This window comes from Zootoca vivipara, chromosome 11 (genome assembly GCF_963506605.1).
Source record: "Zootoca vivipara chromosome 11, rZooViv1.1, whole genome shotgun sequence".
Lineage (NCBI taxonomy): Eukaryota > Metazoa > Chordata > Lepidosauria > Squamata > Lacertidae > Zootoca > Zootoca vivipara.
Genome location: NC_083286.1, coordinates 6,888,433 through 6,903,715, shown reverse-complemented (window position 1 = coordinate 6,903,715; position 15,283 = coordinate 6,888,433). Strand labels below are relative to the sequence as shown.

The 15,283-nt window shown below is 42.7% G+C and overlaps 2 protein-coding genes across 4 annotated transcripts in view; one reads left to right on the top strand and one right to left on the bottom strand.

The window, feature by feature from the left end:
• Nucleotides 1-1,155, top strand: part of UBQLN1 (ubiquilin 1) — a 23,394-nt gene extending 22,239 nt beyond the window's left edge. The window contains exon 11 of the mRNA XM_035099688.2: nucleotides 22-1,155. Within this exon, the coding sequence (XP_034955579.2) occupies nucleotides 22-177 (156 nt within the window). The 3' untranslated portion in view covers nucleotides 178-1,155. The remainder of the gene's footprint in view (nucleotides 1-21) is intronic.
• Nucleotides 702-15,283, bottom strand: IDNK (IDNK gluconokinase). Of its 3 annotated transcripts, XM_035099691.2 has the most exons (6): nucleotides 15,062-15,079; nucleotides 14,477-14,505; nucleotides 7,282-7,312; nucleotides 6,257-6,343; nucleotides 4,312-4,355; nucleotides 702-3,510 (listed from the first exon to the last, which is right to left on the bottom strand). In XM_035099691.2, the coding sequence occupies exons 4-6, from the start codon at nucleotides 6,284-6,286 to the stop codon at nucleotides 3,159-3,161; spliced, it is 426 nt and encodes a 141-aa protein (XP_034955582.1). In that variant the 5' UTR covers nucleotides 6,287-6,343; nucleotides 7,282-7,312; nucleotides 14,477-14,505; nucleotides 15,062-15,079; the 3' UTR covers nucleotides 702-3,158. The 3 variants fall into 3 exon arrangements, with proteins under 3 accessions (XP_034955582.1, XP_034955580.2, XP_034955581.1); XM_035099689.2 differs by lacking the exons at nucleotides 14,477-14,505; nucleotides 15,062-15,079 and adding an exon at nucleotides 15,189-15,283; XM_035099690.2 differs by lacking the exon at nucleotides 14,477-14,505 and having other exon boundaries at nucleotides 15,062-15,139.

Sequence of the window (15,283 nt, the reverse complement as noted above, 5' to 3'; positions counted from 1 at the left end):
TTTATATATTTATCTTTTTAGCAATTACAAAATCCAGAAGTCAGATTTCAGCAGCAACTGGAGCAGCTCAGTGCAATGGGCTTTTTGAACCGTGAAGCAAACCTACAAGCTCTAATAGCAACAGGAGGTGATATCAATGCAGCCATTGAAAGGCTACTGGGTTCCCAACCATCATAGCAACATTTCTGAAACTTGAAAAATGTAATTTATTTTTGATAACAGCTCTTAAATCTTTAAAATACCAGCTTTATTTCATTCTGACTCTTGGGAATTGTCTTGTTCTAACTAAACCCAGTCTGATGCATTAAGGTGGAGTGCAGTAGTTTTCTTCGAACAGTGGGAATCAATGCTTTTCACTTGGTTGTTGCATGCATCAAACACTTCTTCATTCTGCATTTATTGTGATTTTTTTAAAAAAAGGAAATTGCTTATACAGTTGAGTGACCAGGTTTTATCTGACCTTCAACTGTCCAATTTAGTTGCTTCTTAAACATTAGCCTTTGATAGTAATTTATGTAGAATACAAATTAAAGAGGAAACTAATTGAAGCTATGATTTGTGGGTACATATTGCTTATTGTGACTTGGCATGTCTCTCTTGCTAGGAAAATGCTGTAAGATTTATACCACTTGATTTAGCTACTTTCTTGCTCTTTTGTCTCTAAAAATGTATAACACGGAAACAATATTTTTCCAAGCAAATCTTCATCTCAAAGCCAGAATAAGTGAAAGACATGAGACACCGCCAATGGAGTAGAATCTTACAGCATCTTTAGCAAGTATCTCTTAGCAGAAGTGCTTTGGCAAATTCTTTTAAAATACTAGGATTGCTGACCTGATCTTTACAACTGTACAGAAACCTGCATTGTAACATTGTCTCAAATATTCACAAGGATTGATTGTAAATTACCTTCATCTTTGTGCGGATTGAAGGGGCACAGCCTTTTGCTCTGAAACTGCTTTTGCCTAAAGCTCTTTGGCTTTCCCCTTGAGATTCTAACTTGCATTATGATTTGTAATTGGACTCATACTTTCACTGACACTGTCATGTGATATTCTAATTACTTTTAACCACCATGTAAAAATACTGTATATCTTTTGGGTTTTTATTGGTAGTTATTTCTCTTGTGCACAGGTAATAAATGAATTAAACTTCTTTGTGAGCAATTATTTGCAGTCATTTTATCCCTAGCAGCAGAAATTCAAGCCACCATATTTAAGGCTGGGACCATCTTTGTTCCTCTTGCCCTTAACAGTAACTTGCATTTGGAGTTCTTTTCAATACGTGATGACGAAGATTATTGTCTCAAAGCAGGCCTCCCTCACTAGTGTGAGCTCCTAACATTCTGTCAAACATTTTTTAAAACTGTTACTAAGTGCTCCATGTAGACATATCCGATGTTCTATACCAGCAGAGGTGTTCCTGAATCCTTTTCTTTGGAGACCCCTAAAACAAACAGGGAATCTGGTGTTTACTGGGAACCCTTCTTGTAAGAATGATAAACATAATGAAGTGGCTCACTTGAGATGTCAAAAATCATGTAAAAAAATGTAAATTACTCATTTTAACCTACGTCCCTGTATCTAGGTTCGTTTAATAGAAAAAGGTGGAGTTGCATTTTAGGGTTTGCCTGTTATTATACCACAAGAGGGCACTCTTTATTTGAATTTTAGTGAGACTTGAGTAGTCAAAACATGAAGCAATTGTTATAATAGTAGGGGGGGCGGTTAAATGTTCAAATTTCTCAATAATAAAAAACCCTACCTTTGCTTCCATGAGGGAGGCTCAAGTGAAGCAAATGTTATATCACCTCTAGGGTTTTTTTTATCCCTTCCCAATTTTACTTTGGTGACATGATGGCTCTACAAATGTGAGAATCTCTATTGCTAGAAGTATTGAGGTCATATATTTCAATTTGTATTAACTTGTTTTATGTGTGTTTGTTACATAACTTCATGCATGTGGAATTTTTTTCCGCAGAATATAAATTCCTAACCCAAATTGCTGGCACAAAAAAATCTGCTGGTTACAGATTTTCACACTAGGTGGTATCCATTGTTGGTCACTCAGAGTAGACCCACTGGAATCAAGTAAGCTAAACCAATTGTATTTGGTCTGCTTGAGTATGACTTGTTTGGCTACCCCCATTTTCCCCAAAGCAAATTAAAGTGTGCTCTAGAAATTTCTTAGTGTTCTATTGAAGTTAGTGAGTCATAGGCTGTAGACAGTGGTTAATTTCAGTTGGTAATGGAGCACAATTTCATGTCAAAGAATGTGCCTTATAGGTTAGAAATTGTGTACCTTATCAGAGTTGCAGTATCAGAGACTTTCCACTCTTTGCCCTTGGAATACTCTAGAATTGTTGGAGGCAGGATAGTTACGGCTTAGAAACTTAAACACTTACTGAAGAGAATAAAGTGCCAAAGTTCCTTTCATAGCTGACTATCAGTACAACTGATGGGATGATTCTAGAGTTAATATCTGTATATTATGAACATCTCTGTTGTTGTGACTTGTGTGTGACTTGGTACAGTCAAAATAATACTGTGACACACACATACGGAAAACTAAAACTACATCCACATCCTTTGCTTCCCTACTAGAATGACTTTTTAAACATCTGTCAGCTGCTATTTCCAGTCTTTGTGGAACTCTGCTAAGTGGTGGAGGTGGTAAACTTTAACTGCAAGTGTTTTGACTTGTGCTACTTATTTTGCACATAACTCTGCTGTTGTTGCAGAACTAGAGACCAAGCACTTCCCCAATTCCACCTTATTCTCCCATCTGTTTCCTACCACAGTAAGGATAACAATAGTAGTTGTTGCCAGCTCAAAGGGTGTGTGTGTGTGTGTGTGTAGAGAGAGAGAGAGTCAGAAATAAGCCTTGCCTCATCCGACAGGTGGAACTGTGCTTCCCTCTTCTGTTGTAGTCAATTGAACTTTTCAGGTCAGTCTTGGGTGCTTTCGAAAATCCTCACAACTCCAGCTTGTGTACAAAAGTTAAATACCATAGGACTAAATTGTCTTTTATTTTGAGTTCTTCACAAGGGGGTGGGGGAAGCCAATGCATAAAATTCTACTTCTTAATCAAAGAGAAATTGTAGGAGAGATGTCTTTGTTTTGAGATGGTATTGTAGTGCAGGAACCAACCTGGTACAATTAACAATTCAAGTTTTTAATATATTCTTCGATTTCAGATACAATTTCTGAAACAGACTTTTCTAAACTGACAGTAATAGACTTTTCTGGGGGTGATGGAGGCTCAAGAGCATCAAACTGAGACTGGAGTAGAGCAGGTGGCATAAAATGTCCCTTTCTTTTCTCCAGTCGTTTAGCAATTAGGCTCATAGGGCCAGCTAAGTGGACAAAAAGGATATTTAGTGGTGGAGGCACCTCATGTTCCTCTAGGTGACCACGGTCACCACCAGTCCCTCTGTTCTCCAAAATGCATCTGTACATTTTTTTCAGAGCTGAGCAGGCTAAAATTGCATTCTGTCCTGATGCATGTTCCCTACAAAAAGAAAAAAAATATTACTTGCACACCTCAGCAAAATATTATGCACATAGTGATTAAGCTTCCTTAGGACCGAATTTAAGGAACAACCTACCTAGTTTGTACTACCTTCAAACACATATATTTCCAAATTCTCCCTCATGCAAAAAGTCCCCTGCATGTAGAAAGGAAGCTAGGGTAGAGTATAGTTTTTCCACAAGCAAAAAAAAAAATATTGACATAGGGTAGCATTTAGTCATGTATTCCCCCTCACATAAAAAAGTGGTATTGTCCCCATTAGGGCTATGTTGTGTGATCCTTCCTACAATTAAGCCATTTAAGTTTGCTAGATTGCACAAGAAGTTACGGCAGAACTAAGCTTTGATTCCAGCTCTCCAAGACCTCTGGCAGGGCTGGGGAACCTTTGGCCCTCCAGCTGTCGTTACCAGAACATCCCTCATCCATGGCTGTGCTGGGTGGGACTGATGCGAATTGGAGGCCAACAACATTCGGAGGCCCAGAGGTTCCCTGTCTATAGTCCTACCTACTGGCTTTCTAATAGTTTGCTCTCACTATAAGTGGTTAATGCATTACATAAATCTGTCTTGCTGGTCATGGAAGCAGAGCTAAGTAAGGCATTTAAGACTGAGCTCTTGACTACTGGAAATGCTATTCAGCTATATAGTCTTGGAGGCTAGAAATCTTTCAGCAAAACTTAATGAGCTCTCAATGAGCAGCAGTTTTTGGCAACGGTGTGGGTTCTACAGCAGAATGCACAACACTGGTTTCAGGTTTCTTAAGATTCAGTCACTTTCATACCTCATTAATATATCATGCAGGTGGCAAAGCCATGGGATTCTGTCCTAAGAAGCAAGACAGACAAAACAGACAGGTTTAAGCAAATTTTGCCATTTTACCTGAAATAATAACCCCTAATACTTGCAGAGGTGTCTCAAACCTCTTTTAAGTTTTCTGCCAGAAGTACATCATAGCCTCTTCATATTAACAGCAATCACAAATCACCACCATCATCATAGCCACATCTACTTCAATATGAATCTTTAGTGAGGGATCAACTTCTGCCTGCTAGTTCACTTGGCTCAAATAGTATGGCAAAAACTATCAAAATGATTGATCAGCTTCTCAACATAATCCAATTTAAGCTTTATATTGCCTGAAGATTTCTTTCTGCTCATTAAGCTTCACCTTTCTGTCTAGCTTGTGTTAAGACAAGTTTTATAAATGACAGCTCAAAAGTCTGCCGGGCTGGGAAGAAGGTGGGAGACTGTTCATTCACTATGAAGCACACTCCTGCCTTCCAGGTTGCTTTCACAGTTTCATGCCACCCGTTTATCAGAAAGCACCTGCTCCCTTCACCGGCATAAGCTTCCTAGTGTTGGCAAAGGCCAGAAAAGAGACACCTACAGTGAGGGGGGAAAGTATTTGATCCCCTGCTAAATTTGCCCGTTTGCCCTCTGACGAAGAAATGACCAGTCCATAATTTTAATGGTAGGTTTATTGTAGCTGTGAGGGACAGAATAACAACAGGAAAACCCCCAGAAACCCTGGGGAAGTAACCACCACTTATTTCTGAGTTAAATGTGCATAAGATTATGCTGTCAAGAAATTTTAAAATCCTACTGATTACAATGACAGAAACATATGCAATTATTGCACTGCTAGAAGTTAAGAATGTTTATAACCAACTAAATCACTGCACATGCGGAACTATTTCCACGCCATCAGTGAAACTTGCCTTCCCTCTACTTCCTCTGTGCGCCCCCACAAATCTCTGTTTCCCCTAGCCCCGCAAAGCAGATTGGGGAGGGGTGTGGGTGGCACGCAAGGGCAGGAGAATGTTGCTCACGGACGTCATTTCGCGTGCACGGCGATTTAGCTGGATGCAACCCAGAGTTGTATAAGATGAAAAACATGGCTCACCTATTCAAATATAGCCGGGGTGTTTACTCAGAAGTAAGTCTCCCTGTGTTCAGCAGAGCTCATTTCCAAGTAAATGTGCACAGGATTGCAGCCTCAGTTCAACAGACAAAAGAAAAAGAGTTCTTGGCCCACTGGCACAGCAGCAATCCCATCAGAGCCCAAGTAACCTGCAGATTATGGTTGACTGGGATGTGGGAGGCATACAGAAACTTCCTGTTCCCCCTAATTGTAAACACTTTGCTTGTTCACAGGCAGCTGAGAGGGGAAAGACGAGGCTTCTCTGTCTATAGATGCTGTATTCATGGTGCATAGTATACCTGTATACCTGAAGGAGCGTCTCCACCCCTACCGTTCAGCCCGGACACTGAGATCCAGCGCTGAGGGCCTTCTGGCGGTTCCCTCATTGCAAGAAGGGAGGTTACAGGGAACCAGGCAGAGGGGCCTTATCGGTAGCAGCACCCGCCCTGTGGAATGCCCTTCCATCAGATGTCAAGGAAATAAGCAGCTATCCTAATTTTAAAAGACATCTGAAGGCAGCCCTGTTTAGGGAAGCTTTTAATATTTAATGCTGTATTGTTTTAATATTCAATTGGGAGCCGCCCAGAGTGGCTGGGGAGACTCAGCCAGATGGGTGGGGTATAAATAATAAATTATTATTATTATTATTATTATTATTATTATTATTATTATTATTATAGTGAGTGACAGTTACATGAAAAAGGACAATGGTGTGTGTGCAGGTGTCCATGCAGCTACTCAGCAATCCATTTAACTGGGTTTACTGTTTCAAAGAGTTCTTTGGCTTCTGGAATATATGCCATACCTGGTCATTCAGAGGTATTCCTTCTGCCATTTTCTTTCTGTTCTCTTCTGGGTGAAAGTCGTCACCATCATAGAATTTCCATCCGAGCTAAACAGGAATTATAATTGGGGATTACTTCATCTTAGAGTAGTTTTGCAGCAACAAATCTCAGCAAATACACAATAAGGATTACACAATCTTTATGTCACAAAACAAGTCACCAATTATATTGGCCTTTCTCAACTTTGGGTCTCTGGAAGTTGTAGGACTCCTGTCATCCTTGACCGTTGGTCCTGCTAGCGAGGGATGACAGGAACTGTATTCCAACAACATCTGGGGGACCCAGGCTGAGAGGCTGATTCACAGTCCTGGGAAAAAGAAAGTGCACCCTCTTTGAATCCTGTGCTTTTACATATGAAGACCTAGTAACATAGAAAGGCCACATAAAATGGAAAAAAGTATATGGCTGCAATTCATTTTGCTGCTGTTCCACTGTAACAGGGATGGTTGCAAGGGCTGATGCACTTTTGAAAGCAAGAATGGTCTTGTCGATGGGCTGGCTTGGACACTCCAGCAGAACCTACACGAGTGCTGGCGGAGGCATCACCCCAGTGATCTCTCTGTGGGGCATCTGTCTCTCATGATTCCACCGGCCTGTGGCATGCCACTGTTATGCCAGGAGTGGGGGAACTTCTTCATCCTGAGGGCCACATTCCCTTCTAGGCAATCTCCCAGGGTGGGCAGGGCTAGAGGCAGAAAGGGGTGGAGCAGTTTATGCAAGTTATGCCTTTGCACAGACAGCTGGTTTGTATGCACACAGCCCTCTGCATATCTAGGCAGAGTTAAAGGGCATAGTCCAGCCAGGCCAAAACATTCAAGGAGAGCGGAGTGGCTGGGGAAAGGGTGTGCCTTGCAGAGAGTCCCAAAGGTCAGGCCTGGGGGACTGTACTTTGCCCCTGGGTCTGAGGTTCTTCACCCCTTCATAAACACTTGGAAATAGCAACAGACAATGAAACCGTATATGAAAAGTAATATATCAACGGTACCTTGTCTCCCAGCTGGGAGCCCACTGTTGATCTGTAAAACAACACAGGGAAGTCTTAAGTTCTATATCTGGAGAATAAATTCACTAGATGAAATCAACAGTCAATTCTTTCTGTTATCCTGTCTATAAATGGCAGAGGACTATTCTAAATCTGAAGTGGAAACTCTCAAGTGGGAGAATTATGCTGGTTAACCAGAGATAAACATATCAGATATAAGTTACAAATGAGTACGTAATATATGTAAGTGGGTGACTCACATAACCTTCACTTCAATTAGCCTAACTGAAGTTACTATTCTAAACAAATGCAAATGCCCCAGCTGAAACAGAAATGAGCGTAATATTTAATATTTATTTATTAAAGTTGTATACAGCCCTACATGAAACAAGTACGGTAGTCAACAAGGAATGGAGAGTGTTCAAAGAATATTTAAGAAATAATAACATAAAAGAAACCCTTTTGGCAGAGCTAGACTGAACCTGGTAAAGTATAAATATATAATTACAATAAAAAGTGAAGAAAATACGTTATATATATATATATATATTACTGTGCGAAATAATCCAAACAATAGACAAAATACAGCAAGATTAATGGGAAGTCATTTTTTAAAATTTTGTTACCAGAATGTAATTTCGAAAGTTATAGAACGATGTTATTTGTTATTTGACTGTGGGTTAAACCACAGAGCCTAGGGCTTGCCGATCAGAAGGTTGGCGGGTCCAATCCCCACAACAGGGTGAGCTCCCGTTGCTCAGTCCCAGCTCCTGCCAACCTAGCAGTTTGAAAGCACGTCAAAGTGCAAGTAGATAAATAGGTACCGCTACAGCGGGAAGGTAAACGGCGTTTCCGTGCTCTGCTCTGGTTCGCCAGAAGCGGCTTTGTCATGCTGGCCACATGATCTGGAAGTTGTATGCCGGCTCCCTTGACCAATAAAGCGAGATAATATTAATAATTTATTATTTATACCCCGCCCATCTGGCCGGGTCTCCCCAGCCACTCTGGGTGGCTTCCAACAGAAGAATGAAACACAATAATCTATTAAACATTAAAAGCCTCCCTGAACAGGGCTGCCTTCAGATGTCTTCTAAAAGTCTGGTAGTTGTTTTCCTTTTTGACATCTGTTGGGAGGGCGTTCCACAGGGTAGGCGCCACCACCGAGAAGGCCCTCTGCCTAGTTCCCTGCAACTTGGCTTCTCGCAACGAGGGAACCGCCAGAAGGCCCTCGGTGCTGGACCTCAGTGTCCGGGCAGAATGATGGAGGTGGAGACGCTCCTTCAGGTATACTGGACCGAGGCCATTTAGGGCTTTAAAGGTCAGCACTAACACTTTGAATTTGAGATGAGCGCCGGCTCCCTTGACCAATAAAGCGAGATGAGCACCGCAACCCCAGAGTCGGTCACGACTGGACCTAATGGTCAGGGGTCCCTTTACCTTTAAGTGTTCATGTATATTATTTGTTTTGTATGTAATGTGTTTGTTTTATAATTTTAAACAATAAAGATATATCTTTTTTTTTAAAAAAAAAAGTATACAGTCCTATAACTGTAGATCTCAGGGCAGTTCACATGATGCTGGCAGAATATAGGAGGCAGCTGACTAGGTCTTCTCATAAGGCACGAATCATCTTGCTCCCCCTTCCTGAAGGAGAAAAATGAACTAGTCCTGAGATGTGCTACTGGCGAGGACTGGAGAGAGCTAGAAACACAGAAATGGCAGTGGGTGGGATGCTAGAATTCAGAAAATACAACAGAAATAATTCATCATTAAGCAAGATATTTGCATCTACCGCAGTGCTATTTTCCTAGAAAAAGAGGTGCTGGAACTCAGCATGAATGCCTCCTTCGTTCTCTTATAATGGCAATGGTGCCAGAACTGAATGCTGGCGAGTTTCCCCTGAAAAAAAACCCCTGCAGCTAGGCAACTTATGTTGAAGTTGCAGGCCTGGGAAGCCTTCTGTCCCTGTAGCAATGTTTGAAATGCAAAGGCAGAGATTGCTACCCAAGGTCAATGAGCCACATTGGCTCTCCAACAGGTTTTTTAGGTTCCCCCCAAAAGTCATATTTTAAATTAAATTTATTTATCACTCTTGCCAGTCACCAGCTGTGATGCCATGACACACACACACACACACACACACACACACACACACACACACACATATATATAGCCTCCCTGCCCCCACCACTCCCAGCATGAGAGATGTACAATCATGGCTGAACTGTGGAACAAGAAGCCCGTAATTATAATCTTGACTCTCTCAAAATCTCCCTAGGTGGCCTTAAAACAAGCCATATATTTCCAACCTCAGCCCCTATCTATATACAGTGGTACCTCGGTTTATGAACACAATTGGTTCCGGAAGTCTGTTCATAAACTGAAGCGTTCATAAACTGAAGCGAACTTTCCCATTGAAAGTAATGGAAAGTGGATTAATCTGTTCCAGCCGGTCCGCGGAGTACTTAAACTGAAGCGTTCATAAACTGAAGCGAACTTTCCCATTGAAAGTAACGGAAAGTGGATTAATCCGTTCCAGACGGGTCCGCGGAGTACTCAACCTGAAGCGTACTTAACCCGAAACATGGGTGTAATTGGTTCCGGAAGTCTGTTCATAAACTGAAGCGTTCATAAACTGAAGCGAACTTTCCCATTGAAAGTAATAGAAAGTGAATTAATCCGTTCCAGGATTAATCCGCGGTGTTCATAAACCAAAAATTTGTAAACCGAGGTGTTCATAAACCGAGGTTCCACTGTAATGGGGAAAATACCCCCAAGGTTCTTGTAAGGCACACTGACATAATTTCTGTGATGTTCTTCAGACACTCAAATACACTGAATAAAAGCTGTGAAGTGTTATTAGAATAGATATACATCCCACCACTGCAACTTTGTGAGGAAATATTATAAATTGTAGCACCTCTGGTAAACTTCAAAGTCTCCACATCGTTTCCCTCTCCTTGCCACCCAAAAGCAGCAGCCTGTCTTTCTAGTTTATATCACTTTGCATGAGGCTCCCAGCAATGTTTTCAACCGTAACAAACCGATTTCAATTTTCTTATTGCTGAAGCACAGAAAGAATAATGTACATTGTCACACACAGACCCAAAAGCTGAGATAGGCAAGTCAAGACGCTTCACAGAGAGACTGAACATATGAAGAGTCTTCAGGCTGAAGTCCTATAAACACACTTGGGAATAAACTCCACTGTAACTAAGGGAGGAAACTTTCTAAGGGGGAACAAATGCATAAAATTGTGTGCAAGCTAGCCAGTTTTCAGGTTGGTGCTTAATCCTGAACTAAAACAGAGCAGGAGCTAGAGTGTTGAAGACAGAGGTAACTTGGGTTCAAATTCTGTTGTAGGTGTGAAGCTCACTGGGTAGTCTAGGCCTGTCTTATACCGAGTCAGGCCATTGGTCCATGTAGTTTAGTACTGTCTGCACTGAGTGGCAATGGCTCTCCAGACTTCTGTCTTTTCCAGCTGTACCTGGAGATTTCAGGAATTGAACCTGGGAGCGTCTGAATGAAAAGTTTATGCTGCACCACAGTCACTCCCCATAACCTTAAAGAATTGTCATTCTTGGTGTTTGCATTCATGCCTATGGGATCTGCGCTAGAGATTGCTAAAAACTGGCACTCTTTCCCAGAAAGGTGAGGTACCCTTACATTAAAAGGAAGGGTAAGCACTTTCCTGCCTAGTTCTAACCAGTGTGCGGTAGCACTTTTTCTGCAACAGTACATTCCCGTGAAAATTGCTGTTTGGCCTTGGGCAAGTCTGTGTCTCTGTCGAACCAAACTCAGAGGGCTGTTGTAAGGGTAAAGCAGGAAGGAGACTGTGTATTCTGGTGGGGATACAAACGCTAAACAAACAAACAAACAAACAAACAATATTGTCTTTTTTGGGCACTCTTTAGTGAAAACTGATGATTGTATCTGCATCATTGAGGCTGCAACTCTATACACGCTTACCTGGGAACAAGGAAAGGACCACAGAATTCCCTGATTAGACATGCATAGGAAGGACTGCGCTGTTAAGTGACCAGCACTCTTGGTGTGTGTAAATTGCCACAGATAGAGGATATTGCCTCTGATCTCCTTTAATATGCCCTGTATAAGCCAATCAAAGGTTAGATCTCTGTCCCCGATTATACATAATGGGAACTTGAACAATGCAAAGTGTCAGTGCTATTATCAGGTTACGATAATTTATCGTCTTCCTTCTGCTACTGAGGCATACCAAACTTTATTCAAGAGGTTGCTGTGTCTTCCGAAGTGGAATACTTAACATAGACAATGGCATGATTCGTACAATAGGGTTTTTTCTGTCCATATGTTGAATAGGTTGGTCCTTAAGAGTGAATGGGGCAAAGCCCCACCAATGTCAGCCAGCCTCCACTTCCTCCTTACATCCAGTCCAGGGTAAAGCCTGACATCTGCTTTAGCTGAATTTTGCTTTAGTTGACATTCCTGCATTGCAGGGGGTTGGACTAAATGACCCTTGGGGTCCCTTCCAACTCTAAATTCTATGATTCCTAGATTCTTAGTCTCAGCGCTGCCTTTGCAGAACTCAACTGGGAGGTGGATGGGTGAAAAATTACGATTTGTTGGCTCTGCCTGTTATTGGCCAGACTCAACCTACTGTTGGTCTCTCTGTTTTCTGCCCTACCAGCCACCGCTATCTATAAACATATGCTTCAAGATTTGACTAGATCTGTAAAATCCTATAGTTCCATAGCTGTGTATCTGTGAATGGCTGTGCCAATAGCCAATGGTTTTCAACACATGAACGTGACTGAGTGGAGCTGTGTTTTTCCTCTACCCTCTTCTAGTGTGTGCTTCAATAGGACTAGCATTGCCCTGCAGAATCAGTACAACAGGGAAGATTGCTACAGTGCTTGCATCAACTTTCAGTGCTAAAGGTCAACGAAGCAAGTCTCAGTTCCATGCAAGCTTACATTCTCTTCCCACTGAGCCTTGCTCTTTCTTTTATTCTTTGAGAAGTATTTGGCCAGCCTTGCTTTGAAGAGATCCCAAAGCAAACAGCAATTATTCACATTTAGTAAATAATCCTATATATAAAACTGATGTACAGAGAGTTGCTCCTGCGAAGCAACACTCTCTCAATGTGCAATTTGAACAGTACTATTATGGCAAGAAGGCCTATTAAAATACACACTGTCTCTTCCAAAGTAATATTTGGTAATAGGTTATCAGATTAGTTTTGACATGCATGTGTGGGTGTTGAACACGCCCACAAGGGTTTCTTCATGCAGCATGGAATTAAGTTTTCACATCACAAGGTCCCCAACATACTCTGGGGGGAAAGAAAGCTGCTTTAAATGCACATATCAAAAGCATGCAGATATGTGAGTTCATTTGGTATCTGAGCTCGCTGTGGAGCAACGACTAGACCTCTGCAATCAAAACATTTTTCACTGTCATTCTAAACACCGTTGTTTTAGCCTGTGATGTTGCCAGCACTACATAATGTGTTTTACCATCTTGTGCTAGCAAAGCTGGAGGAACACCCAGTTTCCACACACAGATTATCACTATCCATTAATTTACTGATTAAAGCATTGCATTATTGAAATGTAGGTAATAGTCTGAAAATAAGGAGTGAGGGCCTTATGATTTCCAGTGGAATCTTACATGTCTACAAAAAAAATTCATTGTGTTCCTTGTGGTTTAATTCATAGGAAACTGTGCAAAGGATTGCCCTAGAGCAAGAATGATTAGAATAGGGTTTGGATTAAACAAAAACAACTTTAGTAGCTACTCTGTTTTAGAAGGGGGGGACATTGTGGTCTATGGAAGAACAAACAAGGAGGGGCATTTGGGGAAGAGGCTCATATAGCCTTCCCACACAATGATGCAACAATAATTGTGAAATGAATTGAGGTGTCTATGCTAAATACATATGCAAAGAGTGAGGTATGATGTAATGTGGCAGTTAAGTGTGCGTAATCCAGGAGCCTTCTGTTTAACTGCAAGACATTTTATGTAAATATATGAGAATTCAGTGCACAAATTTTAATGGGCAGGATTCAACTAATGAGTCCTGTCCACAAAAGCCCTGCACACAAGGACCTCCGCTTGCACAATAAGGCTTTTTCCTCCCTCGTCCTGCTGTGTTCCCCACCTTTTTTGGTGGGATTTCAGGAGAATCCTCAGAACAGCCCACAGGTGGAGAGGAGGGCGGATCATGCCACCCAGCAAGCCCAAACGCTCATCCCGATGGAACCATCAGCCTAGCACAATGTGGAATTCCTCCTTGTGCCATTTATTTGGGAAAGGGCAGAACAGCAGCAGTTTTCAGCATGGCTCACAAATCGAGGAATCTGCAACTACCATATATGAATCCAACTATTTCTTGAAGCAAAGCCCCTGCTTCATGTTCCCCTTTCCCCGCAGGTATGGCGAGTGGACCCAAGAGACAGAGCCTTTTCTGCGGTAGCACCAATTCAGTAGAACAGCCTGGCAAACATGACTGGATGCCTGGATATATCCTCTATTCTCGTGCAGCCAATGCCCTAGCCAGGGCTGGTTTACCATCTACATCCCCCTCCAACTACAGCAGCATTCATAGCTACAGCCGCAGAAGATGTGTGCCTTCTTGTCCCTCTCAGTTTGGCTGGGTAATGTGTGGGCTGCTTTGCTCTGGCAGCACTGTTGGGAAAGCGGAGTGAAAATGCTGACATGTTCTTGCAGAAGAGCAGAGGGAGAGTCTTGCACCCATTTAAACTAGGTTAATTGTGAGATAAAAGATATGCTGGTGGTCACTACTGCCTGAGCAAGAGAATTGTTGTGGAGAATGAAAGCTGTGCTCATCCATTGAATTTTCTTGAGTTAAAGTGCTTATGGGGCTGCTGTGAGAGGTGGGGTATGTGTGGGAGGGCAAAGTACAGGAGACCGCTAAGAATGGAGTTTTTCTCCTCCCATCAAGAATGATTGACGAAGAGCAGTGTAGCAATAGTTTTTAAAAAACAAAACCAGACAAGATTTTAAAGATTTCAAATTGGTGACCTGGCAACTTCCCCAACTGAGAATGCACAGGGAGTTCTTTCCCACAGTTTGTGAACTCAAATCCTTCTTTCAGGGCAACAGCTGTAATTAAAATATATTCCAAACCGGTTTTTTAATCTCCAGCTGGAAAAACAAACAAACCAATAATTAGCTGGCTCTTCTATTCACATACCTTTGTTTATGTTTTAAATGGCTCCATTCCTGTTATTTCAGAGCAAAAGAAAAGTGAAAAGGACTTTGCTCAGTTAGCAAGCAGACATGTGACCCCTTTTTCTTTCATTGCTCATCATGACAATTTCCTTCAGCTGCTCATTCCAGAGCGCACAAATCTCCCCGGCCAACATCAGGCATGAAATTCACACACGTGTCCTGGCGTTGCTGGGCATCCCCTCCAGCGTCAGCTCCTACACGAGCGTGAACCCAGCAAGACAATGAACGTGAGGACGGCGAACACCAGAGCTTGGTGGCTCATTTGTCTCCGCGCCTCGCCTCTTTTAACTGCTTTTAATCTTGCGATTTCACACTGTTGCAAACCACCTGGGGACCTTAAGGCGAAGGTCCGGGAGATGAGAACCACGCTGTGAACATAGAAAAGGCGTCGCGCCTGAAGAGAGCTTTCAGAGCAAAGCTGCGAGAGAGAAGTTCTCAGGAGACCCGGATGAGAAGGAGGGAGGCGGCGCCGCCACCGGCCGGCCTCTCCCCCCCCCCCGCCGGAGCCCCAGCCGCCCTCTCCCTCTCCCCCTCGCCCTCTACCTACTTCCCGGAGCCGCTCACTCCCATGACCACGAGCTGCAGCGCCATCATGCCGAAGCGCCCGGCTCTACCTGTTCTCCGGCTCCCCTCTGCGCGGCCCCGCCCCCCCGCCCCCCCCCCCGCGAACCTACCTGGGAATTGCGTCCGCTTCGCCTTTGCTGGCTGCCTCGGGAGGCGGAAAGGTTACGCAAGCAGCGCCTGGGCGTTCGTGGCTCCGCTTTCCTGG

Bases quoted from the DNA above. Each gene is read 5' to 3' on its own strand.
- IDNK (XM_035099690.2), bottom strand. From the start codon at position 15,108: ATGATGGCGCTGCAGCTCGTGGTCATGGGAGTGAGCGGCTCCGGGAA. The intron at 6,344-7,281 runs GTACCGTTGATA...ATTCCTGTTTAG, and splicing joins GCTCCCAGCTGGGAGACAAG to CTCGGATGGAAATTCTATGA. The intron at 3,511-4,311 runs GTATGAAAGTGA...TTCTTTTTGTAG, and splicing joins CTGCATGATATATTAATGAG to GGAACATGCATCAGGACAGA.